At 33.0% G+C, this 24,774-nt stretch overlaps 1 protein-coding gene across 4 annotated transcripts in view; it reads right to left on the bottom strand.

Annotated features, from left to right (window-relative positions):
- Window positions 1-24,774, bottom strand: part of SNTG1 (syntrophin gamma 1) — an 890,620-nt gene that overhangs the window by 158,023 nt on the left and 707,823 nt on the right. For 3 of the 4 annotated variants that reach the window (XM_032841184.1, XM_032841181.1, XM_032841182.1), the window contains one exon: window positions 9,408-9,446. The exons of the other annotated variant lie outside the window; for it this stretch is intronic. In XM_032841184.1, the coding sequence (XP_032697075.1) occupies window positions 9,408-9,446 (39 nt within the window). The remainder of the gene's footprint in view (window positions 1-9,407; window positions 9,447-24,774) is intronic. 4 annotated transcript variants of the gene reach the window in all.

Genomic DNA, 24,774 nt, shown 5'->3' with positions numbered 1-24,774 from the left:
CTGACTCTCCTGTTAGGGGCTAATGCAGCTGGTGACTTTAAGCTGAAGCCAAAGCTTATTTACCATTCTGAAAATCCTAGGGCCCTTCATAATTACACTAACTCTGTAACAGTACTTCAGTACAATGTACTGACCAAAGTGCTTAAACATGTGCTAGCAACAGGCTTTTGGGGGAGAGGATGATATATGTCCTTAAAGCTGAACAGCTGGGAACCCCAGGCCAGCTCAGGGTGGAACCTGCTTTTTTTTCTGTTATCTCTCCTTCCTCAGAGATCACCTGTAGTTAATTAAATGATCCCTTTAAATGTGTTTACTCAACCACAAATCCTATACTGCTTGATCAGGCATATCTTGCTTATCTACAATCTCCATCACACTCCTTTGTTGACTGTTATCTTGTATCTAATAAATGCAGGACTGAGGAGTTGTTCGGAGTAACAGTCTTCTCAACTGCCTACCCCTGCTCCCTTTCTCTTGTAGCTGACTGGTTTGTGCGTCATTCTTCTCCTGTGTGCGATAGGGAAGCAGCATAACTCTATTTTTCAACCTGTGCTCTATCAGTGAAACAACAAAAGCTGGATGACAGCACTTCTGTTTATAACATGGTTTACTGAAAAATTTACACCCTCTGTTGAGAACTACTGCTCAGGAAAAAAATATTCCTTTTGAAGTATTACTGTTCATTGACAATGCATCTGGTCACCCAAGAGCTCTGAGGGAGAAGTACAATGAGATTAATGTTGTTAGTATGCGTGCTAACACAACAACCATTCTGTAGCCCTTGCGTCAATGAGTAATTTTAACTTTCAAGTCTTATTATTTAAGAACACAATTCAAAAGGCTATAGCTGCCACAGACAGTGATTCCTCTGATGGATCTGGGCACAGTAATCAAAAACCTTCTTAAAAGAATTGACCATTCCAGATGCCATTAAAAACATCTATGATTCATGGAAAGAGGTACTATCAACATTAAGTAGAGTTTGGAAGAAGTTGATTCCAACCGTCATGGATGACTTTGAGGGGTTCCAGACTTCATGGAGGTAGTAACTGCAGATGAAGTGGAAATAGCAAAAAAAAAAATTAGAATGAGAAGTGGAGTCTGCAGGTGTGACTGAATTGCTGCAATCTTGTGACCAAACTTGAATGGATGAAGAGTTGCTTCTTATGGTTTAGTAAAGAAAGTGGTTTTTTGAAATTGAATCTACTTCTGGTGAGGATGCTGTGAAATTTGTTGAAAATAAAGGATTTAGAGCATTACATAAACTTAGTTGATAAAGTAGTGTCGTGGGGTGTTGTAAGGACTGACTCCAATTTTGAACAAAGTTCAACTGTGGGTGAAATCCTGTTCAATAGCATTTCACACACATGAACATCACATATAACAATAAATAAATAAATAAATAAATAAATAAAATCATGCATGAAAGGAAGAATCAGTTGATGCATCAAACTTCACTGTTGTCTTATTTTGAGAACCTACTACTGTCACCCCAACATTTAGCAAACATCCCCTCCTGATCAGTCAGCAACCATCAACATTGAGGCAAGACCCTCCACCAGCAAAAAGATTTTGAGTTACTGAAAACTCAGATGATAGTTCACATTTTTAGCAATAAATTTTTTTTTAAATTAAAGTATGTACCTTTTTTTAGATAGGATGCTGCATACTTAATAGATTGCAGTGGCACTTTCATATGAGCTGGGAAACAAAAAATTCTTCTGACTCACTATATTGTGATATTCACTTTATACTGGTGGTCTGGAACTGGACCAGGCAATATTTTCAAAGGATGCCTGTAAATGCTCCCTGGATTCAGCAAGCCTTTGGTGAATTTTCAAAGTTGTGAAAAGTTTATTGGGACCATTTCTGCAGTTTTTTGGTTGCTTTTATAGAAAAGTAAAGTTTTGGAGATCATTACTCCTCTATCTTCTTTGACGCTATGCCAAAAATGGATTTTTGAAGATATTTTTTAGTTTCTTACCTCTCCCAACACAATTGAGACAATTGGTCACTTTTCTCTCTGTTGTCACCAGCATTCTATAAATTCTATAGATCTTTCTATAATAATATATCCCAATTATTATAGCTAGACAAAATGAATCCTTCTATAAAATAAACTGCCTAAGGTAATACTTTATTTTGAAATAATATAATGTTTATGTATTCAAACTATTATAATTTAATGATACTATTTTGCATAGTGCCTGATATAAAGGGAGTTTATTATATTTTTATGATGAATTAATCCTCCATAACCTTTCTCCTTAGTAATCACAGAAGATATTCATTGTAAAATGTTATTTTTATGAGAATAATGAGGTATGCTTCACAATGGAGGAGTTTTAGTTAATGACGATTAAAAATGGTAAAATACAGTAAATCATTAGATAGAGGATTTAGGTATATACGGCAGTGTGATACAGGTCTGCTCAGCTAAACAATCTCTAATTTATTGGGAAAATCATTGCAACATAATTTTACACCTCGCTGAATATCACTGGCTTAACAGATATTTAACACCAAGACCACTGTCACCCTTTTCCATGCTTTTCATTAAATATATCAATTGAAGAGGAATTTCATTGCATTTTTTAATAAATAAATCTGATCAAAATCATAATAGAGAAAATAAATGGTTATGTTCTAGATGTACAAAGGAAATGAGAAAGTTACTCCTAACTAAAAGTGAACTGGGAGGTACATAATTTTAATTTCAAGTCTAGACAATAATTAAGATTAAACCAAATCCCAATAACCTTGGTTTAATATAATTTTTAACTTATTTGATTCCCAGACATTTTAACATTAAGAATGGTTTACAGTTTATTGAGGTATAATGACATAAATAAATGGCACATATTTAATGGATAAAGATTAATAAGTTTTCCCATACTTATGCACCTATAAAACCATCACTACAACCAACATAATGAACATATCCAACACCACAAAGTTCCCTCATGCTCCTTTATAATCTCTTTCTGTCACCACACACCCCTCCCATTCCCCAGGCAACTGTTGATTTTCTTTCTGATTTCTGTACCTTAATTTGTAATCCTCAGAATATTATCACAATAGAAGCATGCAACCTATACTCTATTTTTGGAGGAAAGAGTGGTTGGTTACTTTCACTCAGCACAATTATTTTGAGATTCATCTGTGTTGTAGCATGTTCCTTTTTGCTGGTAAGTAATATTCTATTGCATAGATATGACACAAAATGTCCATTCACTTGTTGGAATTTGAGCTGTGTCCAGTTTGGGCCTATAAACATATAAAGCTCCTATTAACATTTGTCAACAAATCTTTGTAAGAACACATGTTTTCATTTCCTAGGAGTGGACTAGCTGGATCACATGGTAGGCATCGATTTAACTTTTTAGTAACCACCAGACTCTTCAAAGTGTTTGTGCCATTTTTTTTAAGGATTTTATTTATTTATTTGACAGAGAGAGATCACAAGTAGGCAGAGAGGCAGGCAGAGAGAGAGGGTGAAGCGGGCTCCCTGCTGAGGAGAGACCCTGAGACCATGACCTGAGCCAAAGGCAGAGGTTTTAACCCACTGAGCCACCCAGGCACTCCTGTTTGTGCCATTTTATATTCCCACCAGCTGTATATAACAATTCCAATTTCTCCTTGCCAATACTTAGCAAGAACAGTTATAATTAACCATTCCAGTGTATATGTAGTGGTATTTCATTGTGTTTTTAATTTGCATTTTCTTTATGGCTTATGAGGTTGAGTATTTTTTCATGTGCTTATTTGATATTTGGGTATATCTCTGGTGAAATGTCTATTCAAATCTTGGCACATTTTCTTTTATTGAGTTGTTTCTTTTCTAACTATTCACTTTTCAGTTGTTAAAAATATATTCTGGATGTAAATCCTTTATTAGAGATAAAATTCACAAATATTTTCTTCCAGCCTATACCCTGTATTTTTCTTTAAGAGTCTTTTTTGAAAAAAGGAAGCTTTAAATTTTGAGGAAGACTCAGATTTAATCTCCTTTCTTATTTAAAGACATACCCAAAGACCTTTACCTTGAGGTCTCTACCAGAAGGATGATTGATATGTAAGGCACTGTTTTAGGAGCAAAGGGTAGACAAGAAATAATACCTTTATCTTTAGGAGTTTACAGTTGAGTTTGGGGTGGGAGAAGGAGGATGGGTTAATAGAGAATACCACAAAATGTGATAAATGCAATAAGAAAGAAATGCTTAGGGTCCTATAAAAACTTGTTGTTTAACTGTCAAAATAAAAACAAACTTTCTAGACATAAACAGTGGATTTTTACTTTTTTTAAACTTTAAATTAAAAAAAAATCTTTCTAAGTACAACACAAATCCTATGAGCCATAAAAGTCTTTTTTTGCTGGGGCACCTGGGTGGCTTTGTTGTTTAAGTGTCCAACTCTTGATTTTGGCTCAGGTTATGATCTCAGGGTTGTGAGATCAAATCCCTTGTCAGGCTCTGCACTTGGTGTAGAGCCTGGTTAAGATTCACTCTCTCCCTCTCTCTCTCTCTCTGCCCCTACATACTTTTTTTTTTTTTTTTCTTTTGCTAACTAAGGCCACAGAGAAATACAAGGGGTAAATGTCCTTCATGTATTGAGTTTGCAGTTCTAACAAAAAAAATAGGAAGAAAATAGAAACATATTGAAAATTTGAAGGTGGACAGATAAAAATATAAACTGATGTCACATAAAGATGCTCAACCTGACACATCTTAGAAATACATCTTATATGGCAAGCACATAAATTTTCCAATTATTCCAATAGTAAAGACCAAAGCCAAAAGATGTCAAATAAATAAGGTAGTCTGAGCTGATCCTTATATGCAGAATTGGAAAATAGAATTTGTATCAGGAACAATGGAGCTAACACACACCTGAGCTCAAGACAAAACTAAACAAAATGCAATTCCTTGTTGCAGGAACTGAATAGGGAACTTAAATCAATAAAATGAGTGGAAATTGAAAAGAGAGGGTTTACCAGGGAAAGGCATAAGGCTTAAGCACAGGAACTTGGGAATGGAACCCTCACAACGGGAAGGAGACTGGGCTATAATATTTCTCATATTCGACACCTTTACCTGATTCTTCTGTAACTCCTCAAGATTTTTTTTTTTAATTCTGTAATAAGAACATGTGTATGTAACTTTCCAACTCCTTTATTAAAACACAGTGGCTTATTCTGTTTCCTATTCTTCTCTTCACTATTACCACTTAATAAACTTTCTTGGATGGCCTTCTATACTAGTACCAACAGAACTAGTTTATCCTTTTAATGGTTGCAAAGTATTCCACTGATGGATATTGAGGTTGTTTCAGATCCTTTGTTGGTGTGGATTTATTTCTATTTAATCCATGCCCTATCTGAGCCTGGACTGAAGATTCTTCAGTCTTTAATCTGAAGACTCACATTAACTCTTAGCCATGTCTCTCTTCATACATTGACCTTCATACATTTTTTCCAGTCTTTCTGAAGTTGTTTTTTTTTTTTTTAGTTTCTCATTCTAAAATTCATGTCTTACATTAACTTTTATTTTTTTTACCCTTTTCTGTGTGTGCTGTATTCTGATCACATTCCCTTTCAGTTCATCTTCATCTATTCTATTATTCACTTGGTTAATTGATTTTAATTTTAGTGCTTGCTTCAGCAGCACATATACTGATTTTAATTTTAAATATGCTCTTTTAAAAAATTTTAACTCCTATTTGATTCTCTTGAAAATCCATATATTTTAACACCATATCCTGTTCTTGACTTATAATTTCCATTCCTTTACTTAAAGAGCACATGATAATTTAAAATAGTTTTGGATTTTTGGGGGGAAGCCTGGGTGGCTCAGTCATTTAAATGTCCAACTTTTGATTTTGGCTTGGATCATAATTCAGGGTCATGAGATTAAGCCCCACATCAGTTCTGTGCTGAGCATGGAACATGTTTAAGATTCTCTCTCCCTCTCCTCTATCCCTCCATGCCTCAAAAAATAATTTTGAATTTTTTAATCTCTAAATTATGATTTCCCCTATAGTGATGTATTTACTCAATAATTTAACATTTTGGATTTAAATCTTTCATGAGAGTAATTTACTGAAAGTCTCATGCATCCTGGTTTGTGGGAGTGTCCCTACAGAGCTAAGTTCTAACATCGGCCCCGTTAGACAATAGTAATATCCTCCAGTCCCCTTTATGTTTTATTTTATTCTAATTTTTTCTGGTTGGGGTAGCTGTACCACATGAAAGCACAAATTCAAACTGAATCCCAGAGGAAGCAGAAGACTTTTGTTCGAGTGGGTGGCATCTTTTATTTTATTTATTTATTTTTTTCAGACATAGAGCATCGGGGATATGAAGGGGCTTGATTTTCATTCATAACACTTGACTATTTTGACATATGCCTAAATTATTCAATCAAAAACATATGTATAAACATGTATATTTATAATCAAAGCTTCAGAAAACTTTACATGAAAATTAAGTTAGAAAAAAATTGATATTAAAGCAACACAATGTTGTTTAGCTCAAGAGTCCTGTTTGAATGCTAAATCTGGAGAAGAAATGAGATTATATGTGTTTTCAGATGTTTATTCATTAAAGTAACTCACATTTTATTAAATAGGGAATGTACCTTGGTCTCCCAATGCATTGCTATCAAATTATGCAGGCAAGTTTTCCAATGGTGTGGAAATATGAATATTGAACTATAAACAAATCCTATATCCTGGATGTCTTCATTTCCATGATGGAAAGTAGTAAGGTAAAAATCTATTAACTCTTGCTTTCAGTTGTTAAAATGCCAAAAAGAATTTATTATTATTTTAAAAAATGTGAGAAGCTAAGAGATTTCAAATAAAATTTTGGTATAATATTATTAAAAATCTAGAAAATAAAAAGCTAAGGATGCTAATGCTTACCTACATTTATTATATATGTGTGGGTTGGAATAGTAAACAGTTCTTATTATTTACTCTATATTTAAGTTTTTTCAGATTCTTATTTATTTTACTATTATTCAAAACCTAGATAAATGCAGAGGTGGCAAAGTATCCTACAGGCTATTGAAGGGAAAATGTAGGAAGTGTCAAATGTAGCTGTCATCATAAATAATACCTGTGGGTTATTACAATTATGAAATATTTATAGCAACATAAATTACATTAATTATTAATACTTCTTCACATGTTGAGGTTAGAAAGGGCAAGGAAGGATGATAACACAGATATTGGAGTCATTCTTAAAGAAACATTTATCATTCATATTTTTAGCAAGGATTCCACAAATGAGCAGATCTACATTTTTATGTATCTGACTATAAAATGACTATGTTTACTGATGGGCATTACAACCTTCATCAAAGGCTGATGCTCCTTTCTATTTTAATAATTTCTCATTAATGAATTTTCCATCCACTATAGCTCTATACAATTGTTAAACTGTATTTCCTATGTAACATCCTACTAGGATCAGAAGCATCTGGAATGGAATGGGAGTCACAATGGGAGTTTCCCAAGTATCATCACAGAACAAGTGTATCAGTAGCTCTGGGATAGAGCCCTGATCTCTGCACCACAAACAAAGGCATGAGACATAACCACAGTGGAATGTGAAGAGACACACAATACATACATCTCTCCAACTTCTACATCTACCTAAAATATCAGCATGACTCAGGTGTGAGGACCTGAGGTTAGGAAACGGGGTATGCCTATGGCTGGAAAGACATAGTTCACAGCTTTGTAGACATACTGATCTATCCAGATTTATTTTCACTAGTATTTCAGTCACACATAACTTTGTGGGCTAGTGTGGGCTAGTGGCACCATTAATAATATAATTTATGCAATAATATAAATTATATGTTCTAAAAAACAAATTTAAAATTTTAACACATTAGTGCTAATAATGGCATATACCAAGAATTTCACATTTGTTATTTAATCTTCAAAAATAAACATGTAATGTAGTTGCACTTTAAAAATATTACCAATGAAGGAACTGAGGTTTAGATGATAAAAGTAACTTAGTTTTCATAAGAGGGTTATTTAAAATTTTTACCATTGAAATTAACTTGTGACTGGTCTACCATTTATAAATAGATAGCTTAGATATTTAGATCTTGATCATTTTTTACACATTGAGGTTGGTGTCAAGGGTAAGAAATGCATGGCTGGCCTTTGCTTCTCTATCATCACACAAACCTGACACACTGCTGACTTGAGTGAGTCCAAAACTGAGCCTATATTTACTTTCCTCATTCAAACAAATGTTTTTATAATGTTTATGAGGCAAAGTAAAAGTTAAGCTCAGCTTAATAAAATTATAAGTAGAATTATTATTTTCTATAATCAATTATTTTATTCTATAATCAATAGTCTAATAAATCAACTAGATTCTTGGCTAGATTAATCAGACATCACTTTCATTCTACACATTCATTTAGATTCATGTAAAATACCTTCACCTAATTTTGAAAATTTTTTCTAACTTTTAGATCAATTAAACATAGATCTATACAAAAAGAGTGATTTGAAGGAGTACATGGCCACCAATGCTCATAGCAGCAGTGTCTAAAATAGCCAAACTATGGAAAGAGCCCCAATGTCCATTAATGGATGAATGGATAAAGAAGATATGGGGTGTGTGTGTGTGTGTGTGTACCATGAAATATTACTCAACCATCAAAAGGAATGAAATCTTGCCATTTGCAACAATGTGGATGGAACTAGAGTGTATTATGCTAAATGAAATAAGTCAGTCAGAGAAAGATGAATACCATATGATTTCACTCAAATGTGGAATTTAAGAAACAAAACAGATGAAGATAGGAGAAGGGAAGAAAAAATAAAATGAGATAAAAATGGAGAGGGACAAACTCTTGACTATAGGGAACAAACTAAGGTTTGCTGGGTCAGGAGATGGGGTGACTGGGTGAAAGGCATTAAGGAGGACACTTGATTTAATGAGCACTGGGGGTTTTAAGCAACTGATGAATTACTAAATTCTATCCCTGAAATAAATAATACATTATATGTTAAATAACTGGAATTAAAATTTACAAAATAGGTTTCCCACATGTTAAGATACAGTCAAACTATTTTATGGAAATAGCTCTCTTAGGTCTTCAATATTATATTTAAATAAATATATGTATCTTGTTGAATATAGTTTTTACTTAGTTTACTTAGATAAAATATTTTTTAAAACTGCTTTTAATATGATTAGAGAAACAGATATATCACATAATATGAAAGAAATCTAATAAAGTATGTATTTTCCTGGAGAGCAAATGATAGTGCCAATTATTACCACGTAAATATTAAGTGCAATCAAGATTATCTTCTATAATAGATACAATGGAAAAAATGCATGATATGTCTCTCCAAGTACTTTTCCATCTTACCTGCTGGTTTACAGGAAAATTTCTGTTGATTTTTTTAATCTGCAACAATAAATAAATAATAAAAGTGAGAACAATAAACAAAGTTACACGAGAGCTCCCAAATTTTAGAAGAATCTATTTTGTGAGTTAATATATACTGATATTCTAAATTGACATATTAAAATCACTGCATGTCAAACACTAATTACAATTTTTTTTGAAATTTTGATTATCAAAAGTATTCCAAATTGGACATGTAAACACTTTGAAAGATTTTCATCTAACAATTTTCTCATTTATGAGAAATGAAAAGCCTCTATTTCCATATAATGATAAATGACAATCTATGGAAAATATAGATAACTTTTTGTAGTTTATTTTTTCAGTTTGAAATATTATATTAAATATATTTTAACATTGAAGAGAAGAGAAGAAATAGAATACTCCAACACTAAAAGATAAAGTATGTGTGTCAAAATATTTTCATTCAGGACCCTTAATAAAGTATAACATTTACTTTAAGATAATTTAATGATTAACATTTCAAAACAACTTAAAATGAATCTTCAGAGAAAGGATTTCCTCTTTCATATAAACAAACTTCAAAATCCAACTGAAAATTAATATCATATTTAGACAAATGAACTTATAACACACAAAGTCTTTGTTCAACAGAATATTTACTCATTAAACCAATTTTTATTTCTCATTGATTTTCTAGAGAACTTAAAGAATGCTAATTCTGTGCAGTATAACCATACACTACCATAATCACAGACTGTTTTCCTTAGAAATTGTTTTATTGAATTATTTTATTTTTCCTTCTTTGTTAGTTTCGTTTCCCTTTGTCTTACTGACAAATGTGTAAATAACAGGAAATTTAATTGATATGATGCATAAAATTAGAGAATCATTAAATTGTGTGCAAGAAAATGATTTCTGGCAAACTGTGTGTCATTTAAAATATAAAAAAAAAACTTTAGAAGATGTATGTGATTTCAGCAGGTACATGTACAAAAAACATATATCTTTCTTATACTGATATAGTAATTTCAAAATAGTTTTGCTTTGGTGAGGAATCAACTAAAGAAACCTCTAAAACTACTGGCATTTTAAGCTAAAATCAGTATAGTCTAGAGACACAGACAGATAAAACAGCTTCCTAAACACCTTTTCTTAATAAAAAAAATTCATATTGAATACTTTGTGGAACTATGCTTCTTGCTAGTTCTTATGGATTATTATAAAAAATTGTAAAATTCTACCAATATTATGTATGGACCCTTGTCTTCCAGCATGAACTATCTAGCTTTGTAACTTTTATTTTTTTAATCTGAAAAAAAAAAAGACTGAATAATTTGAGTAATTGTAACAATGCTCAGGCCACAGTAATATATGTAAATGTGCACATGCACATACATGTATAGATTTGATAAATGCAAAGAGAAACGTTGAGACTGTCATTCATTCATTTCTAAAATCCTTTTAATGATCTTCTACTGATGTGAGTCATGGTGCTCGAAGTGCTGAAACATGAAAACAAAAGTCATTCTAAGCTGAGACAATAGCATAATGAGGCTAGTTTACAGAATCTGAAGAGTCCAAGTGGCTGCAGTGTGGAATGAACTTAAGTGCAACACAGGAGCCACAATGTAGATGCATAATTACATTGTCAAGTTTTGCAGTCATAGAGACCTGGGTTTGAAACCCAGCTGTAACTGTTATTAAATATCATTAGACAGTTATTAATTATTCTGTGTCTAATTTCCATCTTTTATAAAATGTCCATAACAATATTAGCCACATGTATTTGTTGGAAAAACTAATGAAAAAATAAATGTCATGAAGTTAGAGCTCAATAAGTGATGACTATTATTAATATAATAAATAATAATATATAAAATTAATATAAAAGAAGTTTGGATTTCCTTTGAAGACAATGAAAATGTAAATATGTATGTATGTATTTGAGACAGAGAGAGAGGGAGGGAAAAAGAGCAAAAGCAGAGGGAGTGTCAGGCAGAGGGAGATGGAGAAGCAGGCTCCATGCTTAGCAGGGAGCTCCATGTGATGCAGGACTGAATCCCAGGACCCTGAGATCATGACCAGAGCTGAAGGCAGACGCTTAACTGACTGAGCACCCAGGCATTCCAACAATGAGAATGCTTTAAAGAAGCTAAGCAAAGATGTCTTTTGCAAATGCCTTTCAGTTTTCTTGGCAATGCTAGATTAGGGTTTATACACTCAAGTACCAAGTGAGTGACAACCATATGTGAACCAGGCTGGGTTCCAGAATATAGGTTGCCCACCATTTACCTCCAGAGAATCACTTGCAGGCATGCCACAGTCAGAGGAATAAGGAATTAGTTGAAGTTTCCTCAGATGTGAAAGTCTTTATCAGTTGGAAACAGTATGCCTATATAACATTTACAAGCATATTCTAGGAAACCTAAATTATAAATAACCACTCAATGTAGAAAATGCTAAATGATAGAAGTACTTTGTTTCAAATTACTCATTTAGTAGTTATAGGAAATCATATCAATAAAATAGCTTGATAAGATTAATGGAAACATTAATGACAATTTAACCTTATTTTAAAAAATAAAGCTGTATGTTGTATGGTTGAAATAATGTTTAATTTATTAAAAGTAATAAAATATCAAACTATAATATATTCTTAAATGCACTCATAAAGCAGAGTTTTAAAAACTGTCTACTTTTGGCAACAATATTAATTCCAAATAATGGAAATCCTAAATTCTCTGCATGATTTTAGACTGCTCTTCAAATAAGGAAAGTTAAAATTTGTCCAAAAGATGCTTTTGTTAGAAACCAATGTTAATCGTGTGTTATCAGAACCAGTAATTTGTATTACGCAAAGCTGAAAAATTAATATGATATTGAACAAAAAGAGTCAGTGTCTGAACATGAAGGCTTGAAGAGACAAAAGTACATAATTGCAGATACATCAAACTAGCTCTTTATGGAGTGGGATTACTTAAACTATTAATCCCAAAGCTGTAAAGGAAGCAGAGTATGATTTTGACTAGGATTGCCTTACATGTCATTCTATAAGAACCTTAAGTGACATAGACAACTATCAAGTAAAGTGCATTCAGATGAAGGAAATCCATGTTAAAGCTTTTATTCCAAAAGAGAAAGACAAATTTGTAAACACTGGATGTTTTAACATCATGTTGATTTAAGGTAAGAATATGGAAAATAATTAATGTCTATGTAGAAGTATAAGAGGATACAATTTGCATCGTGTATTTTTTTTCATGACCCCCTCACATCTTGATAAAAATAAGAAGAATACTTGAATCAGTACTCACAAAGAAATGATAAGGAGAAAGATGGAAGAATGGAGGGAGAGAGGAAAGGAAGAAGGAAAGGAGGGAAGAATAAATAAATCTCTCAAGCAGATGACTTTTATTTATGTAGATATTCTACCTTCAAGATGAATACAGAATTAGAATTTATGTTGAAACCTTAAGGAAAGACACTTATTTCAAAGACCACAAACAAAGTTTTCCTATAAATAATTTTTAATCACATACCTCTTTGTAAATCTGGTAAAACTTATGTGACCTCTTCTAGAAGATTCATAGATGCTTTAAAACTTTATAGAGAGTTCCAGAAAAGAAGGAAAATTAATTTAATGGCTAAAGAAACAAAGTTGATTTGACCTTCCATCAGGTAGTAAAACGTGATGGTCCTGTAGAGAAGATAACTACAACAAAATGAGCTGAGACTGAGAGTGCTATGTCCAAAGGTGGAGGCTTTGCATGTCCAAGAAGTTTTATGCCACGGTTATTCACAAACATGTAAATTGATTTAATGACTTCTACATATTTGAAAGATGATGCCTAGATTCAGGATGGTGTGACCTACTCAAAGGAAACAAAATCTAGGTGATGATAATTTCTTATTTTATTTGAGAACATAAGTTTTATAAAAGTATGGTATGAAGTTCAAATATTTAAAAATAAAATATCAACTTATTTTTGTTTTATTGTGCAATTGTATGATGAGGCCCAACTCAGTGGGTCATTTCTGGAATTACCTTTGATTCCTAGGTTGCTGAAGTCACTTTGAGAATGGAAATTCTACCTTCTCCTATCTTTTAGTTCCCACAATATGTGATTTTAGTTTTGCGAATGACATAAAATTCATGGCTGAGGTTAAACAAATGGCATTTCTTTGTGTAGTACCTACTAACAATGACATTCAATAAAAATTGTTATTCAAAATCAAACCTATGCTATCATATATGCTTAAATAAGCTCTTTCAGATTTGTTCAAGAAAACAAAATATAGTACTTTAATTTCTATTTTTTCTAGAATCACACTGGAACATTTCCTTCTAAATAAAAAAAATGCAGCACTTCAAAATAAATGAGAGAGACAGATATTGTCAGGTTTACAGCACAAACACATGCATCTTTTATAGCATGCAATGTTTTTACAATGCAGACAATCCATGGAGAGATGCAAAGATTTCCTAGTTAATCTGTGTTCATATGGACTAACTAGGGGATGTATTGAATAATTTTAAATTGAGATAAACAAATAGGTACCTAAACAAAATTTTTCATTAAAATAGGTGAAAGGACCAAAAGAAAACAAATGAATCCTTTTAAGTTACCATGCTATGAAAAAGAAAGTTGATATTTCTTTATAAACCTCTAGGCTTAGAAATAGCAGAATAAAGGTCTAAAATAGTGCCCCATTATAAATGGCCTTCTTTAAATTTCTTTCTTTCCATATCACTTAGCATTGTGAAATACTATTTATTTTATGTTTTGTATTATGATCTGCTTGCTCCCTCTCTTTAGAGAAAAGTTCATGAAGTCACAGATTTTTGTTTTATTCCATATATTACTTCTTACATGTAAGATTGTCTAGGTCTTAGTGGGTGTTCAATCAATGTTTGCTGAACAGATGAAAAGACAGAATATCTCAAAACAAAGAATCAAATTCTCTGAGGTTAACTTAGTATTGAAAGCAAATTACTTCTAAAGAAAATAAATTTCTAGATTATTAACTTTGAATGTCTATAGGAATTCTAATGGTTTCAAAACATGGAGTTAATACTATATATGAGAGTTGGAAGGAATGCTTGATGATTAATAGCACTCATCTCACAGGAAGAATAATTTCTGGATTGAGACAAAAGCATGGAGAGAGAGATAAAGAGAGGAGGGGATAGGTTGGGGCATGGGAGGCCAAGTTTTGAGGAAGTAGACATAGAAAGCACAAATTAGTTTGTGACATCCCGGTGGAGAGCTTTGGACTCTCTTCTTCAATTCCATAGAATCCCATTATTAAGCATGGCTTCAAAATGATAGAATAGCTGTAGCTAGGGGAAGTGTTTTAATCTGAAGAACAGAATCCAAGATTTCTCATGAGTGCTAGGTTGATGAGAAAATAATAGCAGTGCTGGAAGACAAAAGGAAGCTTCATGACATGTGAGCTGAAGATACTGGTAGGGTCACACACAACAGGAAGTGTGTCAGGGACAAAGCATGACATTCAGAGTGCACGGTACGGACTCCACGGAAGAGTTTCCAGAGACTAATGCTGAAGTGATACATTATTCCTGAAGGGAAAAGGGGAGGAAAAGGGAGGAGACCAGGAATTTTAGTATTTACCCAAAAAAGACTGAATTATAATTTTGAAGTGGCTAAGATACTAAGAATCACCAACATTGAGTTTACTGCATTAGTAGAAATGGCAGATTGAGTACTGTGAGATTTAAATAGACTTCTGTTAAAAAAATATTTTATGACACCTGAGCACAGTGCTTAGCCAGTAAATTACTGTTGTACCCCTCAGTAGGATTTCCTATCATCTGCTTTTCTTAACTTTTGAAAGTGACCTGCATACATTTATTTAAAGAGGGGATTTGGGAATTTCTTTCTCCAATTTCTCATTGTAACAAAAAAGGACATCACAGATGAAGGTTCACATTTCTATAATTTTATATGTTCTTGATAAAAGGGAGATTAATAAAAACAATAACCTCCTAAAATGCTTATACCACACTTCTAAGACGCTATTTTAAAAATTCAAATCTTAAATTGGTAGAATGAAATACCATGCAAGTCCCTCCATGATCTTGTCCCTGCCTCTCTTGGGGATCACCTGTATACTAGGTCTCTGTCTGTATGGAACTCCTGGATACAAACCTGGTGCCTTCTCTCGCAAACCCTCTCCCTGCCACATCACCTGCTAGCTTGTGCATGCACGCTTTCTCTCCTGTCCCTTTCCCTCCATGACCCATCCTCACTCCCTCTCTCTTTTCTTTTCTTTTCTTTTTCACCTGGCAGGATTCTAGTCATCTGTGTGTGTGTGTGTGTGTGTGTGTGTGTGTGTTTACCTATGGTGCACAAAAATTAAACAACTTTTAAATTCATCCTGAATATGGTACAGTCTGCTTCTGTCTGACACCAAAGGCTGTGGTGTTGTATTACATAATCAAGAACCATAAGCACAATAAAAATTTTTCTGAAAACTCTACTGGAATTGGCCAGTAGCTTTCTCTTTAGTATTCCCTGTGGGTCTAATTAGTATATTGTTTTCATTCAATGTGCTTACTGACTTCTACATCACCATAACCCTTAATTGCACTGCTTTTATCTTCCCTTAGCCTAGCAGTGTGTCCAACTACCTAACAAGTATTGCCAATCACCATTAACTATCTTGTGGGGAATATAGCATGCTTCTGCTACCTTCTCAAACTCATTGACAATCCTAGATCTGAATCAAAATAATGCCAGTGTTCCTTCTGTTGGTGGTACTCTGAAGCTCATCACCAGGGCCTGCTGTGAGGCTCTCATTTGTGACATGAAAGTCTGTAACTGGTTTAGTTCTCCTAATTTTTCTTGAACTAGGATCTGATTGAATCTTCTTTCTTAGTATAATCTTGTAACTACACTTATGACAGAGACTTGTAACCTATTGAAGAAACCCCATTTTTCAACTTTGCCAATGATTTCTACATGACTAAAATTAACAGAAAGGCTAAAAATAATGGAAATCACTACATTAATATGTATTTTGGACTAATGATAGAAGTTGGTATTAGGAATTGACACTTGCTCTGCCAAAATATAACATGTTTTTTTAACTTTATCAGAGATTCTGGAAATTTAATTTTTGTGACAAATTTCAACATGTAAATTTCAACATTTACTTTAAATTTCAAAGACAGTGAGGACTACATACAAAAACCTATTTGTAAGCCAGGTATGGTTTATGGAAACACATCTAAGGGATGGTTCTTAGAGAAGGAAAATAATTTAATCTCAGATATGCAAAACCATTTGTTAAAATGCAATTCCAATATTTATAAAAGAATGGTAAAGGAAATAAAATAAGTAAAGTAAGAAAATAATGATCTTTTTACATTATATAGAATCATTTATTTCAAATTAACAAATATCATGATAAAAATTAAACATATGAAATTGATTTAACAAAAAATAGTCCTTATCATTATTATTTAACAGTGGCATTAAAAATTATAGCCCAGATAATATGGGGAAAAACAGAATGTAAAAATGTGACTATTAAAAAGAGCAGAATGCATATGTCATTATTGCATAAAAAATATCCAAGATAATTAGATGAAAATGACTTAGATTTTAAGGTGTATGAATACCATGTATGTATATCCAAATCAGTAGTCTTCTTCAGTTTGGGAAAAAATAGATACAGAAATGGAACAAAATGTTTTTGATAAACCTAAGAAGAATAAAATTCATAACAATTAACTTATATGAAATATGTAGATTATGTAGATCCATTCCTGAGTGTCAAATTTCTTCCAAATTAAAATTTCTGGTGATATTATTTAAATACAACTGTATTTAGACTTTTATGGGTCCATCAGGAATAAATGGGCAAATATACTGGAGGGTATTTAAGGTTAATCTCCAAGGCTATTCAAATGCATTTAGAATTTTAAGAGCATGTAGAATTACAATAATTAAAACAGGGTTTTACCACTGCAAAACTAAATGAGCCAATGACTTTTAGTGGATAATTAACTGAATAAATAATACTGAATAATAAATATACTAATAAAATATAATATGTAAATTAAAATATAATAATAAAAATAATTGAATCTAAAATGTGTATACTGAATTAATGATAAAGTTGTATTTTAAGTTTTAACAGAGAGCAATAGTGGAGCAAGTGGTTAATTACTTGAAGAACAATGGATCACCCACTAGCCTATGCAGTCCATATTTAATGAGACCTATTTAAGAAAGAAAGCAAAACTATTAGGCTCCTAAATAGGATGAGAAAGCATGAAACTAACTACCTCCCTGTTGATAACAACTAGAATGGAGCTATGAACTGACTAAAAGCATTTGTTTGAAAGCATGTGAGGGCACCTGCTGTCACAAGGGTGTGCATAGGTAATCTCTACGACAGATGAGCACACAGAGGTGAGCTGGCCTTCTGAAAACACTGGACTGGCACTGGAAGAGTGTGAGAAGCATAATTTGGCCAGACAGAGAAATAAGCAGAGAATTTATTTTTCTCATAGGATAATATTGGCAGCATTTTTGATCTGTAGGGCTTTGAACACAAAATTGGTTTTCACCTCAAGATATTTGCTGAGTTCTGAATTGAGGCAGGATGAAAGGTTAAAAATATTAATCTGAAAATTATCCAAAAGCAGACAACAGTTTTAGAAATTTGCTACGCTGAGAGGAAAGCAAAGAGAATTCAGAGTCAGCTAAGGAGAGCTCCCAGGAATAGACTGTACTCTCAGCTCAAAGGCCTGGAGGGCTGTAGCACTGGGAAAGGGAGGAAAAAAAAAAAAAAAGTAAACAGAATCCTACAAAATTTCAACCCAGCCTTGATCCAACTGATACGATTAAGACATAATCTTGGTTTGCAAGACTAAAAAAAGTTCATATTATTTTATTATTTTTCTAGATACTTACATTAAGGTATAACCAGCAGTGTCTTAACTGATTAATATGTATGCCCCCCAAATCCATAGTGCACTATTATTTAATGATATATTTTAAATTATTTATATGTTAAGTAATAACATCCATTTATTAATTATCATACATGCAAAATTAAGACTCTATTAGTTCATTAGAAGTAAGTAACCTCAAAATATAATTAGTATCATGGGAAAATGTTCATGATTAAATCTTAATTGAACAAAGAATAATATCACCTACACAAGAGAATGGTAATTTTATTTTATATATGTAAACAGAAATACACATATTTTAATGTATATATAGTAATAAACTAATAAAAACACTAGCAATATATATCTATTACTACAATAAATGTTCATGTTATATTCTTCTGCACTTTAATAAAAATCTAAAATTAAAAACAAATGAAAGGACATTTTAAAATACATTTTTCTACCAACACTAATCCTTTAAATAGCAAATGAGGTTTTGTATTTGATTTTCTAGAAAACAACTGACCCAAGAAATATAAAAGTCAAGTAATATAGATACACTCTTGCAGAAAGAGGATTTTGAATAGACTTTTTTAAGGGGAAGAATAATTAAATAGCCAACATGAGAAGAATCCTCATGTTATGGATGAAATGAAATAGAAAAGAAAGTTATTTTCTAGATCTTATAATTTCTAAAAATTTTACTTGCTGCATACCATCTACATAGTTTTATAGATATTAAATAATGTCAGAAAAATTATGCATTCTATTTTATCAAACATTTTCACCATTTATTCTCTCTTCTTCTTTTTTTCTGTTACATTAGGGGTTGTTTTTTCCTTGTAGGAATCTTTGGTATTGATGAAGTCTTAAATTTTTAGAGAAATAAATATTTTGAAGCTCTATTACATGCAAGAATATATTCCTATAGTATTCAAAGTTTAAGTTCAGTAGTACTGAATTTAAAGATTTTCATTTCATTAAAGACTTTTCATTTTAAAAACATTTAAATTTAACTGTAAATTAAAATTAAAATTTAAAATACATTTAAATACAGTTAAATTCATTAGAACTTTGAATTTTAAGTTTGAGATTGTTTCAGAAAGCTAGGAGGACAAATATAAGTCATCGAATGCTTACATTACAAATTTTTTCAGATGAATTTCTTATACTAAAGAAATGAAAATAATCATGGTAAATCAACTACTTTAATTTACCCAACATCAAAAATGAACATTACTAAAATAAATATTATGAGCTGTACTTTAAAGAATAATATTCACTTTGACTAAATGCTGGGGAAGATGATAAATATGTGTCTTCCTTTTTTTTTGACAACATTTCACAAATGTTAATAATGGGAACTCCCTAAAGGAAGCTTAATTATTGCAGCAGATCTGTTAAATTGAGTTAAGAGTAATAATACACAACTGGCTCTAATAAAGATAAGTTTGGAACTAATTAATTAAAAATAAAACTTGTAATAGGACTGTCCACTTGTTTTAAATGTCACTCTTTTTTAAAATTTCATTTTATTTCATTTTTTTTCAGTGTTCCAAAGTTCATTGTTATGCACCGCACTCAGGGTTCCATGCAATATGTGCCCTCCTTAATACCACCAGGCTCACTCCATCCCCCACCCCACCAAAAACACTCAGTTTGTTTCTCAGAATCCACAGTCTCTCATGGTTTGTCTATTCCTCTGATTTCCCCCAACTCACTTCTCTTCTCCTTCTCCCAATGGCTTCCACATTATTTCTTATGCTCCACAAATAAGTGAAACCATATAATTGACTCTTTCTGCTTGACTTATTTCTCTCAGCATAATCACTTCCAGTCCCATCCATGTTGATACAAAAGTTGGGTATTCATCCTTTCTGATAGAGGCATAATACTCCATTGTATATATGGACCATATCTTCTTTATCTGTTCATCCATTGAAGGACATCTTGGTTATTTCCACAGTTTGGTGGCTGTGGCCATTGTTACTATAAACACTGGGTACAGGTGGCCTTTCTTTTCACTACATCTGTATCCTGGGGGTAAATACCCAGTAGTGCAATTGCAGGGTCATAGGGTAGCTCTATTTTTAACTTCTTAAGGAATCTCCACACTGTTTTCTAAAGTGGCTGCACCAACTTGCATTCCCACCAACAGTGTAAGAGGGTTACCCTTTCTCCACATCCTCTCCAACACACATTGTTTCCTGTCTTATTAATGTGGGCCATTCTAACTGGTGTAAGGTGGTATCTCAATGTGGTTTTGATTTGAATCTCCCTGATGGCTAATGATGATGAACATTTTTTCATGTGTCTGTTAGCCATTTGTATGTCTTCTTTGGAGAAGTGTCTGTTCATGTCTTCTGCTCATTTTTTGACATGATTATCTGTTTTTTTGGGTGTTGAGTTTGAGAAGTTCTTTATAGATCTTAGATATCAGCCCTTGTCTGTAGTGCCACTTGCAAATATCTTCTCCCATTCTGTGGGTTGTGTCTTTGTTTTGTTGACTGTTTCTTTTGCTGTGCAGAGGCTTTTGATCTTGATGAAGTCCCAAAAGTTCATTTTCGCTTTTGTTTCCTTTGCCTTTGGAGACATACCTTGAAAGAAGTTGCTGTGGCCGATGTCAAAGAGGTTAATGCCTATGTTCTCCTCTGGAATTCTGATAGATTCCTGCCTCATGTTGAGGTTTTTTCTCCATTTTGAGTTTATCTTTGTGTATGGTGTAGGAGAATGATTGAGTTTCATTCTTCTATACATAGCTGTCCAATTTTCCCAGCACCATTTATTGAAGAGACTGTCTTCTTTCCACTGTATATGTTTTTTTCCTGCTTTGTCGAAGATTAGTTGACCATAAAGTTGAGGGTTCATATTTGGGCTTCTACTCTGTTCCACTGGTCAATGTGTTTGTTTTTGTGACAGTACCATGCTATCTCGGTGATCACAGCTTTGTAGTAAAGCTTGAAATCAGGCAAAGTGATGCCCCCAGTTTTGTTTTTCTTTTTTAACATTCCCTTAGCAATTTGGGGTCTCTTCTAGTTCCATATAAATTTTAGCATTGTTTGTTCTAGCTCTTTGAAAAATGCCGGTAGGATATGTTGGGCATCACTCTTATTTTTTGAATCCCTTAATTTTGTATATGAACTTTTAGCACAATCAATTTGTATCTAGAAACTAAAGTAGTAATATCCCCTTGTGACTATCTCTTCAGGCCAAAAAAGAATTACAATAGGATATTCAAATATCCCTTTTAAAATTTTCTTCCCTCCTACTTTTAATGTCTTTGGTGATAGTTTTCCCTACTCAAATGTTTGAAGATCAGTGAAGATCTTATATTAAAAACTTTTATCCAAGTTATATATATTTTTTTATTTTTATACCTCAAAAACAAGTCAATTTTGGTGGCTGAAGTTGTGTGTTCTCAGAATGGATCCTCCAGGACCCTGCTAACAAAGTATATTTTCCCAGGAAAATCAATTTTGAAGATTTACCCAAGCAAATCATTCTTATGGAAGCAAGAAACAGTCCTCCAATTTCCTTAAAGATTTGTGGCCAATATTATTTAACAGATGTGTGAGGACTAAGAGAGATCTTCATTCTATAGCTATAAATCCACCTAATGACTAATGATATTAGTCTGTGGGCACATAAGGCAATATATCCATTCTGAACGTGCTGATAAAACTCTACCTTTACCATGTAGAGAGAAGAATCAAAAAATGATTTTTGCCTCAGGAGCCCACATTTCAGCTCATATTTTTCATCCTATTTCCCCCCCCGCAGGATATGGATTCTATGCCATTGCTACCTTGGTTATTTCCCATCCCTACAGATATAATTTTAAAAGTGTACCATGTTACTTTTAAAAACATATCTATTAACAGTAAATCAATATTTCACAATTATACACAGAGTATTCTTAAACTTTATTTTCCTAGTACAAGAATTTTTCAATTTTACTTGTCATCATCTTCAAGATTAGCATATATATGATAAATACTATATATATACTGCACATGATTATCTATATCTGTGTGTGTATATAGATATAGATATATATAGGTATATATATATAAATATATATTCTATCTAATCTTACTGTGAATTAAAATCCTAGTAGCTGATAGTAGGTTGCAGCCATTTATAATTGCATATGTTTATTCATTCAGAGCTGACTTATTCTTTCTTCCATGAGTTCACTAAAACTCAGAAAGGACTGTATGTCAGACATCAAATGAGTGCCAAGGATATAGGATTCCTACCCTCAGAAATCATATGGTATAGCTGGCAAAACAAACATGCAACAAATATTTCTGAGTTTTGGAATGAGTGTTAGAACAGGTAGTGTAAGACACTATTAAAGTAAAAAAGAGGGAAAAACTGACTGCAGGGTAGGTGTGCCTGCACCGTGTAGGAACTATGGGTTTCAGGAAGTAATGAAACCTATTTTTTAATATGTCAGTATTAATCATAGGTGAAGAAATTAGTTTTACCATCACTTAGTTATTAAGCAGGACTCTTAAGGAAGAAAATGCTACCTCTGCACTCTAGTCAGGTGTCTTTAGCTTTTAAACTCCATTGTAGAATAAGGGGTCTTTTAAGATGTATTCAACTGAGCAACTGCAAACTCAAAATGATTTCTTGCATAATTTCCTAATGACCCTTCATCTACCTACTTAGCACACTTCATTTACACTTCTCTTCCATATTGCACTGCTACTAGGCAAGAATGTATTCCCCATGGAACACTTAGTACCCTATAATGAACATTTAGAGGGAAAATGTATTTCTTTAGTCTTGCTTCCCTAGAAATATAGCCTGAGGAAGTCATATATGTTAAACCTTTATTGAGGGAGAATGTTCAATCCCAAGGAAGCAAGAGGGAAAGGTAAAAGGAAGCAAGGCAGAACAGCAGAAGGCAAATACATGATGGTAAGTTGCCTGAGTCACTGAGCTGGCAATAGCTTCTCCATGAACCATTGTTGGTGTTCAGTCAAGTGTGTACACCTGTGGAGCTTTATGCAACTACTGCATTTCCAAATAATTCATCTATTGGAGAATGACAAATAATTTGTTAGCTAGTTCGTTTTGGCCCTTTGTCTCTTGTTGGATAATATATGTCTCATGGGGATCAGTTGCCTATTCTTTCTGAGTTGTCATTAGTGTGGGGGCAGCTGGTGGGCCCACTAGGATTGGCTCCTGCCACTATGGCATGAGGAAGGCCATCTTGAAGTCTAGTCCTAGGCACTGCAGGTGGCTAGAATGGTGGGTGTGTTAAGCTGAGGCCCCCTGGGAAGTTCCTGTGGCCCTAAAACTGGAGAACATTAAGATTTGGGAATGTTCTGGCCAGAAAGAAAGGCAAAAGAATGAGTCCTACTGGGTGAGGGAAAAGAGGTCAAGCTGGCAGAGCTGGCTGGATCAAAGGTGGCGCATAAATTCTGTCCAGTAACACTGCCCCATTTTATAATGATTGCATTATTCAGCTAACATCAAAGTAGACGTTTTGGGTTGTATAAATGAAAATCAGCTAATATTGTTCAATATAAAAAATTTAGGAACTTTAAGTTTTAGTAGTTTTCCAAGAAACAAAGTAAGTTATTTTATTGAGATCTCTCCTGACCTAACATGCCAAAATAAACTCTAATTGTGTAAAAAGCAAAAATATGATGGCTAAAAATATGCATACAGTGTAATGCCCAAACTTGCCCTTGGTTTTATTCTGATTTAAATTACTGACTCTGCAGTTTGATTTCACTCTCTATAACATATTTTTAGTTGACACCTGCATGTCTGATGTTCATATTTTTGTGCATGAGGAAAAACAATGTAGAAAACAACAACACACTAGGACTAAAAAGTACGTCTAAAGACTCAGAAATGCCAGCAGCTATAAAAAGGAAGAAAAAGTCTACTTAAGTGACACCCATGCTTGTCAGAACCACACTCTGCAAATTCTGATCACAGCACTTAGTTCATTGTCAGTAAATCTTTGTGCTCGGCTTTATTTTGTCATGACTTTCAATTCACCTACAAGCTTTGTCAAACCTTTTCAACGTGGCAGACATAATAGTTTTTCCTTTAGCTTTTCACAACCAACATCTTGAAGGAAAAAATATTCTATTTTTTCAACCTGCAAGTGTTTGCCATCTAATATTGCAGATCCTTATGAATTAAACACATGACTCCAGAATAAATTTGTTTTCATTTCTGAAGGTAAATGTGTAAAAGACAGAAGATGAGTGAAATACCTGCTGAGTCAACTCAGAGGACTGATTTAAAGGTGTGTCTGTGTGTGAGAGGAAAAAAAATCCTGAAAGACTATGATTATCTCACAAAAATTAGAGGGCATTGGTTATACACACATGTATTTTAAGATTAGTATGGTTTTAATATTAAATAATGTGGTAGATACTGTTATTTGTCTCAAAAGCTGTTCAC

Source organism: Lontra canadensis, unplaced genomic scaffold (genome assembly GCF_010015895.1).
Source record: "Lontra canadensis isolate GAN:19392208 unplaced genomic scaffold, GSC_riverotter_1.0 scaffold121, whole genome shotgun sequence".
Classification (NCBI taxonomy): domain Eukaryota; kingdom Metazoa; phylum Chordata; class Mammalia; order Carnivora; family Mustelidae; genus Lontra; species Lontra canadensis.
This window is presented reverse-complemented; position numbering and strand designations above follow the sequence as displayed.